This window comes from Lolium rigidum, chromosome 1 (assembly GCF_022539505.1).
Source record: "Lolium rigidum isolate FL_2022 chromosome 1, APGP_CSIRO_Lrig_0.1, whole genome shotgun sequence".
NCBI classification, from domain to species: Eukaryota; Viridiplantae; Streptophyta; class Magnoliopsida; order Poales; family Poaceae; genus Lolium; species Lolium rigidum.
This window is the reverse complement of record NC_061508.1, coordinates 159812811-159823754: the sequence shown is the minus strand read 5'-3', so window position 1 is coordinate 159823754 and position 10944 is coordinate 159812811. Positions and strand designations below refer to the sequence as shown.

Genomic DNA, 10944 nt, shown 5'->3' with positions numbered 1-10944 from the left:
TAGTGGACACTCTCAACATTGATCGCATAATAAATAACTCTTTCTCTTATGTGCTACATACACTTTTTTGTTGGATGATGAACACATTGCGTAGGATTACACGAACCCTCAATGCCGGAGTTAACAAGCTCCACAATTCAATGTTCATATTTAAATAACCTTAGAGCATAATAGATCATTGCAAAATAAACCAAGAACTAACATAGTGCACACACTGTCCACATTACACTATGAAGGAGGAATAGATCACATCAATACTATCATAATGATAATTAACTCCACAATCTACAAGAGATCATGATCATAGCCTACGACAAGAACCACACGGTGCACACACTAGTCACCTTTACACCATGCAGGAGGAATAAAATTACTTTAATAACATCACTAGAGTAGCACATAGATGAATTGTGATACAAAACTCATATGAATCTCAATCATGTAAGGCAGCTCATGAGATCATTGTATTGAAGTACATAGGAGAGAGATTAACCACATAGCTACCGGTACAGCCCCGAGCCTCGATGGAGAACTACTCCCTCCTCATGGGAGACAGCAGCGGTGATGAAGATGGCGGTGGAGATGGCAGCGGTGTCGATGGAGAAGCCTTCGGGGGCACTTCCCCGTCCCGGCGGCGTGCCGGAACAGAGACTCCTGTCCCCCAGATCTTGGCTTCGCGATGGCGGCGGCTCTGGAAGGTTTCTCGTACCGTGGCTTTTTTCGTCTCGAGGTTTTAGGTCCAGGGGCTTCTTATATGCGAAGAGGCGGCGTCAGAGGGTCGAAGAGGCGGCGGCACCATAGGGTGGCGCGGGCCACACCCAGGCCGCGCCGGCCTATGGTCTGGTGGGCCTGTGGCCCCCCTCTGGTCCTTCCCGGGTGTTCCGGAAGCTTCGTGGAAAAATAGGATGCTGGGTCTTGATTTCGTCCGATTCCGAGAATATTTCCTTACTAGGATTTCGGAACCAAAAACAGCGAGAAAACGAGAACTGGCCCTTCGGCATCTCGTCAATAGGTTAGTTCCAGAAAATGCACGAATATGACATAAAGTGTGCATAAAACATGTAGATATCATCAATAATGTGGCATGGAACACAAGAAATTATCGATACGTCGGAGACGTATCAATGCGCAACACCACCGGGCTCATCGGCGGGCCGAACAGCTGGAACAGGGACGGGCGCAACCTGTTCTGGGGCGTTCCGGGGCGCACCCTCGAGAGCGTCATCCACGGCATCCTCAACGGCACTCCAAGGTTGGAGGCGCCGTCCTCACCGCCACCGTCTCTCGCAGCGCAATGGCAGCCGAGGAGGACGTACTCGTCCTCCTCGAACTCTTCTTCCTCAGGACTGGTCCGATCGACGCCGTCCTCGTCGTACCGCCCGGTGCCCTACACCGTCCCCAATCACGTGGTGAAGGAGGAGCCGGCGACGCCTGTCTATCCGAGGCGCGACGACAGCGGCAGCCGGCGGCAGCAAGAGAGGCACGGCGGCGCCCTCCTCATCTCGAAGCCAGAGGTGAAGGAGGAGCCGGAGGAAGCGTCGAAGGCGGCGCTGCTGGCGGAGTACGAGCAGCAACAGCGCCTCATCGCCAGCAGCGATGACCCCGAGGACTGCCCAGGGCTGCGAGCGGCGTACTTGGCGTCGCTCAACGACAAGGACGCCTGGAGGGGCGACGTCAAGACGGCGATCGCCATGTCCATCCGCGACTCCGGCAAGCCGCTCGTGGACCTCATCGACGACGACGAGGCAGGACCAAGCGGCCTGGTGAAGGACGAGCCCATCGATGAGCCCGGCGAGCGCGTCAAGCAGGAGGTCGTCACCGACGATATGTACAACTTCCACCAGTACTACGATGCCTCCGGTCGCCGCAAGTTCTTCTAGATTAGGTTTAGTTTAAATTTAGTCGAACCTCGTTCGAATCTATGTAATATATGTCCAGTTTGGATGAATTTAATTGAATCTCGCTCAAGTTTAAAATTTCCGAAATTTTGTTTGGGGAACGCAACTGGGGAGCAACGTCCCCTAACGCGGTACGAAGAAAACACGTCTTCCAAACGCTCGATCCAGCGCTGTTTGGAGGACGCGACAGGAGATGCTCTTACACACATCACGTTTCTATATACTCTCTTTGTTCGCAACTAGACCTACATAGATGTATCCAAATGCATTTTAGTGTGTAAATATATTTGCATCTAGACAAAATCAAAATCAAGTCACTTATTTCCAAAACGGAGGTGTGTACATGCATGGTGTGTATTACATAAAAATGAATGGATTATGTGGAAGGCCAGGCTGACCTTTTTTTTTTTTTGAAATCATAAGGCCAGGCTGACCTTGATCAACCATTATTTATGAGAAGGAAAAAAATAGTGGCCGGTGGAGCATCATTTGTGCTCTGCGCCGCGCCGACATATGTTGGGTCAATCATGACGAGGCTCTGGAGCCATCCGGCGCCACCGTTCTGAGCTCGCCGCCGTGGAGGAAGCCCGCGTACCACCGCGCCGAGCTCCGGGCGTACCTCGTCCTCCCCTCGGCACCGTAGTCGACGCCGATGAGGCCGAACTGGAACTTGTAGGCGAAGATGTACTCGAACACGTCCATGAATGACCACACGAAGTAGCCGCGCACATCCGACCCGTTCCTGGAACATACGCACTCGATCAGAGACAGGAATTAACATGGTGACGCGCGCCGCACTACATTTCTGGTCATCTCGTGCAGAACCTGATAGACTGCAGCGCCGCTTCGATGTAAACCTGCAAGAAACGGGACCTGAACTCGTCGTCGTACAGGAGTCCGCCCGACGGGTCCGGCTCGTGCCCAGCTCCTGCCCGGATGCAAAATCGTGTGAACTTGTTCGGAAATCAAGTAAAACTCGTCGGGGAAGAAGGGTTGAGGGTTTGGGTGTTACCATTCTCGTAGATAAAGACCGGAGGGTTCGCGTACTTCGTCTGCAGGTGCTCCAGCAGCTTCCTCAGAGCCCATGGCGCGTCGTGGTTGCCCAGCCCGAGTCCACGCTGCTTAAACTCCTGGCAGGGTTGTTTGTTTATGCAGGGAAACACTATTGTTCGACAGAAAACTCAAAACTCCACTATAGATCATGCATCGATGCTATGTAAGCGATAATTTCTACCATAGTCCCTCCGTTCTCTTTTTATAAGGTGTATTATTACTATTCGAAGTCAAACTTTTCTATTTTGGACCCAGCTTATAAGAAAACAATCGACATCTATAATACCAACATCGATATTGTTAGATCCACCATGAAATATATTTCCTCAAGGGTTAGAAAACGACTCAACTTTCACAGATCAAGGTTCTTCTGTCAAAGCGATGAAAAAGAATCAGCCTACTCAGTGGAGCATCTCCAACAGACGCGCTAAAATCTCGCGCGCTATACCGATGATTGGGCGCGCTGTATACCGCTCGCGCGCGGCATAGCGAATTTGCCCCCGGCGGAGGCTGTATTTTGCAGCGCGCGTTGGTGTGCGAAAAACGCACCTCCGCCAGAGGCGCTATTTTGCAGCGCGCGCATCACAAACTGCTAAATCGGACCGTTTTTTTTGAAAATTCATCAAACAAACTATGAAATATGATCGAAAATACGAATATATTTTAAAAGTGCGCGATACAATACGACATTTTAACGAAAATACTAATAAATAAACTACTCCTCGCCGTCGTCGGACTCTCAGTCGAAGTCGGAGCTGCTCAGTGTCGTGTCCGACACCGGCGTCGACGTCGTCGTGTACTGGAAATCGGAGGAGGACGAAAGGACGACGGTCGACGGCCCGGCGGCGTTCTGCCTTTCCTCCTTCCTCCTCGCCGCCGCGTCGGCCCTCGCCTTCTTCCTCGCCGCGGACTCGGCGCGGCGCTTCTCGCGACTCGCCTTCTTCATCGCCGCTCGCGCCGCCTTGTCCCCCTCCTTCTCCGCGTAGAAGGCCTCCGTGGCGGCGACGTCCTCCGGGAACGCGCGCGCCCACGCAAGGCGGTTGCGCTCGTCCTGCTCCGCCACGCGCAGGCGCTGCTCGAGGTCGCGGGCGCGGCGCCGCTGCTCGTTCGTGATGAGCGGCGATGGCGGCGCGAGCATCTCCGCCTGCTCGCGCGTCCGAACGTCGTCGAAGTTCATCTGCCGGCGGGGGCGGCCGAGGCGCCACGCGACGGCGTCGTAGGCTCGCGCCGCCTCATGCGCGGTGTCGTAGGTGCCGAGCCGGATCCGCTCCTCGCCGAAGCGAATCTCGGCGTCGGCGCGGCCGCTCGGCCGCGCGCGGACGCCGCGGTAGCCGGAGGATGAGCGGCGGCGCGGCGGCATCTTCGCGTCGAGGAGGAACGGCCGGAGGCGGAGCGGCGCGGGAGGGAGAGCGGCGGGGAGAGAGAGGGCGCGGGAGGAAGACGCGTGGGAGGAGTGGCAGCTGACCGCTTCGCGCGTGTCCTTTTTATGGCGCGCGCGGTAACGCACGCGGCAGATTTCCCGCGCGGGATAGCGCGAAAGCGCGCGGGCGGTAAATTTTTTAGCGCGCGCCGTTTTCCCGCGTCCGCTGGAGCAGCGCGGTAGCGACCGCGCGCGGCAAAACGGCGGTTTTTTTGCCGCGCGGGGGTTTTAGCGCGTCTGTTGGAGATGCTCTTAAAGACCAAGGTGTTGAGGTACTCTAACTTAAAAATAAATGTTTACTCAGAAAATAATTGTTTTAGCTTTTGAATGAAGAGGGGGTGCGGCATAAATTGCTACACGATAAGTATTTAACGAACACAACCATGTCTCAAGTTCAGACAAAAACCAACTGGCTCTTCACTCTATTTTGGAAAGGCCTATTTGTGAGTTAAAAGACGAGTTCTTTAGCCTAGGGTTCTTTTAATAGTGGAGATGGACGGATGACTCTGCATGTATCCTGACGATTTCCATTAACTATGAGGTGGCTGATCGTCCTGGCACTTCGACTCTAAATGGCTTTTTTTTTTTTTTTTTTTCTGTCTAGTCTACCTATTGGGTGGAGATCATGCACAGGAACAGCCACGGCCCCGGGGTATTGCCTCGACCTCGACTGATGCGGCGACAGGGTTCCCGTGGAAAAAGAGCTGGACTTTGTCGGTGCCAAACAAAATCGATCTAGCATTTCATCTGGATACTTGCCCATAACACGACATTTTTGTGTCAATCTGTGTAGGAAGGGAATGGACATATGTCCCTTATGCCCGATGAGCCATGCGCACCATGAGGATAGTGGTCACTCCTTGTTCAAGTGCAAACGAGTCAAGGAGATTTGGAGGTTGAGTGAGCTAGAAGAAGACCAACTTGGGCTTGTGGTGAAAACAACGGCTCTAGAAATGGTTGGAGCCCTGAAAGCTGAGAAGAGTGCCACTATCGCCACTCTGTTCTGGATCTGGTGGTGTGAGAGAAACAATGTCAGAGATGGGAAACGGGGACGGACCAGCGAGGACTTAGCTCTGTCTACTGTTTACTGAATGCATTATTCCCCAAAAAAAAAAGAGTGGATATGGTAGTCACACCTAGTTTTGGGAAATAATTGGCTTGACAGAAAATCACAAACGGAACTTTTTAAAAGTGGGTTCACATGCCCCCATGTTCTATATATGCACACTCTACATACTAGTCATTATATAACATAGTACATCAAAACAATCACTGAAGGAAAAATATTTAAGGACCTTAGATGGGAAACAATTGAGTTATTTGCTCCCCCAAAACATACCCTCCCTCCCTAACGATCCTAGGCTAGCTCTGCCAGTGCATACTGTGTTATCTTAGACTCTGGTAAATATTGGTTTCAGACAGATTTTGGTTGATAATAAGTGGATAGCGTGGTTACACTTATGCCAACGGTTAATGAAGATTGACCTTACCGATACCAATCAAGATAAATTTTTTATGTGGTTTTAAAATAGGAAAAAATTTGGTCACAAAAAATAACTTATCAGACATAAATTGGCATGATTGTAACAAATGTTGCTTTTGTGATTTTGCTAACACTATTGAGCATTTATTTATTTCATGTGTGTTTGCTCGTATTGTATGATATAGTGTGTACATGACTTACACCATTCCTCCACGGACCAATATCACTACCTTGTTTAGAAATTGGCTAAATGAGATTGATAAGAAAACTAAGATAGGTTACACATTAGAGTTTCAGGCTTATGTTGGAAGTGCAGGGATAACATAGTGTTAAATAATGCGTGTATGTTTAATAATTTTGCAAGTTATTCATATGGCTACCCACTGTATACAACTTTGGTCCTTCCTTCTCCTGCGAAATCAGCGGGAACTTGTGGCTAATGGATGCAACCGTCTGCTGAGGGTTGCTTCGGATGTCTACAGCTAGTCTGGCTGGCGGAACACTAGGAGAATGCATAATGGATATATTTTCCTGCTTATTATATTCCGCTAGTTGATTCATTTATCGATTTTGTGTGATCCTTGAGCTGTAATAATTTGGATGATGAACTCATTAATAAAGTTGGTTGTGCATCGATTGATATAGGGGCTGAGACGAGGTAATCCCCATTTAAGGAAAAACTAAATTGAGTATAGGACTTCATTTATAAAGCTTACCTGGTGTCTTGAGCTCTCGAACGGCTCTGCAGAAATGTACAGAGAAAATGTCAGCGAATCAGCTGTCTGGCTGGTCTTTCGAATTGCAAATGTAGAGCCACAGCTGATGCTCAATTTATAAGGCAGCTTGCGTAACATAGCTAGCTTGTAGACAAAGATCCCTAAATGTAATCTCCCTGTAACATATATCTGTATTTAAATGGCGACTTCTTTGTTCAAAAAAAAGGCGACTTCTTACGAGTGACATATTTGGTCGCCTCGTCGGCTGAATAATCTCTCAATTCGTGTTTCAGCTGGCTTGGGTCGTCTGCAACATAGATGGCGCCGTATTGGTTGACCCCGACGAAATCAAACGAACCGCGCACCCTCGCTGACTCCTCGGCTGTCAACGCCGGCAGCTTGGACCCGGCGTTCCTCTTCATCACCGGTGGATAGTCTCCGTATACCAAAGGATGCAAGAACCTATTGTTTGGCACTGCCATGACTTCAGAAATATGCAAGACACCAAGGGATGCAAGAACCTATTGTTTGGCACTGAGCTGGGCTTTATTCATATGTATGTGGATCAGAGGTTTACCATCCGAGTGTGAAGTCATTCACTCTTTCGGCTGCTGCCACATCCTCTGGTTTCGTTGTGGCCGGCTCATACCACCAGGCGAGCAACGTGATCCCGATCCGTCCACCTTGCACAGCCTACACAGCATGAATTCATTCGCTGGAGATTAGATCACATGAATGGAATTCAGTAGCATAGAACATGAGCTGAGTGATCAACCTGGTATTTGCGTCTGTAGAGGGACACCATGGAGGCATGCGCGAGCAGCAGGTGGTGAGCGACGATGTACGGCTCCGTAGTGGAGTTTCCCTCGGCGCACGTGATTCCTGGGAACCCGAACGGGGATGAGCACCGCCGTGGCGGGAGGTAGCCCACGTCGTAGCCACCAAGTGGCTCGATGTTGGGCTCGTTCACGGTGGTCCAGTGCTTCACCCTGTCGCCGAAGCTCCTGAAGCACACGTCCGCGAACGCTGTGAAGTCCTCTCTGCCACTCACACGGCCACAATTCATTCAGAACTAACCTAATTTAGCATTGCAAGGCTAACTAAGTTACTAGTGCGTACATGATTCTAGGACTGAGCAAGCCATTGTATTCATCTTGAAGAGCCTGAGGAAGGTCGAAGTGGTAGATGGTCGTGTGAGGCTGTATTCCTGCGATGCGATCACCAGCCCAAACATTAACGTTTACAGATGGACTGTCGAAACTGACGAAACAAACCAAATTAGGGAGTACCATGTTTGAGGAGTTCGTCTATGAGGTTGTTGTAGTACTCCAACCCCTTTGGGTTTACAGCTCCTCGCCCATCTGCAATTACACATGTACACAACCAAGAACTTCTCCAAAGTAAATAGATATGATTGGTTCATGAGAGGTACCTGGAATAAGCCGTGACCAGGAGATTGAGAACCTGTAGGCGTCCAGGCCCATCTCATGCATGAGCCTCACATCTTCCTGCAATTGATCGACCATCATCAGCATAGGTTCAGAAAATAGGCCTCTCCCCTGCTGACCTGGGATTGGAAAACATGCCTTGTACTTGTGATATTGATCTGCGGCCACGTCTGCCGTCGCATGGTCGAATGCATAGCCTTCGGGAGCACACAGACAGTACCTGTTAGAAACAAACAGAGTCGCACAAACGAAGGCGAACTCGATTGGTAGGCGATACAAACCCTGGTGCGTGTATGTGTCCCAGATGCTCGGCTTCTTCCCGTCCTCCGCCCACGCGCCTTCGACCTGGCCAAGAAAACAATCCCTGAGTTGCAGAGCTAGTGAATTGCTGCAACAGACGAGACGAACTAACTGCTACTGGCCTCATCGATCTTCATCGGTGTTTACCCCGAACCTGGTAAGCCGACGAGCCTGCGCCGAAGACGAACCCCTCCGGGAAGTCATCCCGGGTAATCGCCGCGGCAGCGGAGACGAGCTCGAACAAGAGGACGGCTACAAGAAAGCGCAGGCGTGAACTGCTACCACGGCTCTGTTCCATGGCCCGGCCGTGTATGTAAACCGCCGCCCTACTGGTACTGCAATGCGGATGAGCGGCGCAGTGGTCAGGTGGATGCTATGGAACGGGGGAACGACATCGGGGACCTTGGAGCGGTGAGAGCGAACGGCACGGCTTGGCTCTGCTTGGACGGGCGTAATCCAGGCAAGATGCGCGATTTCCGTCTCCGTCATGTTCCTTTTTGAAGATGCCTCGCCTCGCTGTTTCTGGACACGTCCCAGGCTCACTGACCGTCCATATGCTGCCAGTTTTTTTTTTTGGGACACGTCGCTGCCCGTGTATATTGGGTGCGTTTGGTTGCTCATATGGTTTCTCATGTAACTTAGCTCGTTAAACACTACATAAATGGAAATTAGATTTGGGTTAACTTTTGTATTTTCTGTTGACACGTCGTAGCCCCGATGTGTATATGGGATTCATTTGGTTGTACGTTCGTATTAATTCACGCAGCTTTATCTAGATTCACATTTATCTAATTAAATTTCTAGACTACATGCATGCGTATCTAGATAAAGTAAATTTAATTAATTTGAATCAGAGGAAGTATGTTTTTTCCTCCTGTAACTTAACTTGTCGCACACTGCATAAGTGGAAATTAAATTTGGGTCAACTTGTTGGATTATTAGGCAATTTTCGTGTGAGTTTAATTACCGAAAGCAAGATTACAGATGCACAAGCATACTTAACCACACACATCAGACTAAGCACATGCATCAGATCTGAACATGGAACAAGTAGTAGTGCAAGGTAGGAGAGGAAAACCACGTACATCGCGACCGGGAAGGTCGCACCAACAGCAGCACCACCACCATGGGAGTTGTTGATGTCGCCCATGGGGTAGTCGGAGTCATCGATGAAGCAGTCAAACCGGCGATGAAGAAGACGAACAACAGCGAGCAGTCGCGCCGAGACGCTCCCCAAAAACCTTATCGCCCGTCTCCCGGTGCAGGATCTCAACGGACGGGGTTTCGGAGGCCTGCTCTCCCGGACGGCTGTGCACGCAGTCGCTGGGATGGGGAAGACTAGAGAGTAGCGCATCAAAAAGCACTTCGCGAGAGAGACGAACTAGAGAGTTCTTAGAACTGTATATCTCTAGATCTGATCTGTCTCCTTGTATAGCCTAGGAGGAGAGACGACCCGACCGCGTTGCCACGCGTAGGAAGCCAGGGACACGCGGCGAGCATGCACGTGCAGGTCGACACGTACCCAACTCAGTTGGTGCACCAAGCAAAAATTTAGGCTTCCTTGAGTGTGTCTCGAACTCGAACTCGAGTCACGAAACGCGACGTGCGTGACGTGCCGAGCCGAGCCGAGCTGAGGCAGGGCGGGCGGAGGAGGAGGAGTGCGCGAGGGCTCTTTCTATTCTCACTCATTTGGAATGACTAGAACAGCATCCCTTATATACCACTCCAACTCTCTCCCAACTAGCAATGTGAGACTAAACTTTGTCCCCCAAGGCTATCCCAAGCTGCCAACGTGATGGGCCTTGAGATTTCAGGAATTGTAGATTACATGGGCTGCCTTATTGGGCTGCAGCCCATCTACATTCAACACAACTTCTGTATTTTTTTTCACGCGTCATAGCCGCCCGTGGTGCATATGGGATGTGTTTGGCTGCTTGTATGGATTTTTCTTGATGTAATTTAACTAGCTAGGGACCGTACAACATAAACTTAGTTTAGATCAACTTTTGCATCCTTTTTGGTTGCCTCAAAGGCTTTTTTTTGGCAAGTTGGAAGAAACTGAAGCATTTTGAACACTAGGATGTAGCTGATCTTGATCTGGTGAGCAATGGGAAAGGCTGGCCCACCTTGGTCCATGGTAACCCCACTGTTCACATCCTTGAGCCTCGCCATAATGTTGTATATGTTATTTGTTTTCAATGTGATGATCCTCGGGATGACACCAAGGTAAGGACGAAATCCGTCAGGTATTGGAAGCCGATCCAATCTAGCTGACATGATCACCTTAGTGAAATGGGTTGGACCAATTTCGTATGGAAGTGGCCAATCTTTGTCAACCTCCCCCCTGCTTCTTGCTTGGCGCTACATTCTCTACTATCCTTATAACAACCTTGGTCAAATTTGGGGAAAACACCACTGAAAGTGCATGGAGCCCCCATGTGTGGTTTTGATAACTAATGACAATTCCTATAAACTAATGTTTGCATTGAGTCATATGTGTAGGATTTGTCCATACGAAATGCTTTAACCATATATTGGCTTCAAAGTTGCAATAAGAATAAACTGAAAAAGATCAAGTGATAAGTATGTCTTGAAGAACAAGATGGAGTGTGCTCTCATGTATATC

At 50.0% G+C, this 10944-nt stretch overlaps 1 protein-coding gene across 3 annotated transcripts; it reads right to left on the bottom strand.

Moving 5' to 3' along the window:
* Positions 1-2198: 2198 nt before the first annotated feature.
* On the bottom strand, positions 2199-8787 carry LOC124683669 (beta-glucosidase 31-like). Of its 3 annotated transcripts, XR_006996784.1 has the most exons (14): positions 8473-8787; positions 8300-8363; positions 8157-8215; positions 8003-8078; positions 7860-7931; positions 7690-7777; positions 7346-7610; positions 7148-7263; positions 6809-7032; positions 6571-6596; positions 2911-3028; positions 2724-2826; positions 2333-2640; positions 2199-2296 (listed from the first exon to the last, which is right to left on the bottom strand). XR_006996784.1 is itself a non-coding variant. In XM_047218143.1 (13 exons), exons 1-13 carry the CDS (start codon positions 8614-8616, stop codon positions 2424-2426), a joined length of 1572 nt encoding a protein of 523 aa, XP_047074099.1. In that variant the 5' UTR covers positions 8617-8787; the 3' UTR covers positions 2199-2423. The 3 variants fall into 3 exon arrangements, 2 of the variants coding, with proteins under 2 accessions (XP_047074099.1, XP_047074106.1); XM_047218143.1 differs by having other exon boundaries at positions 2199-2640; XM_047218150.1 differs by having other exon boundaries at positions 2199-2640; positions 8441-8498.
* Positions 8788-10944: the final 2157 nt, after the last annotated feature.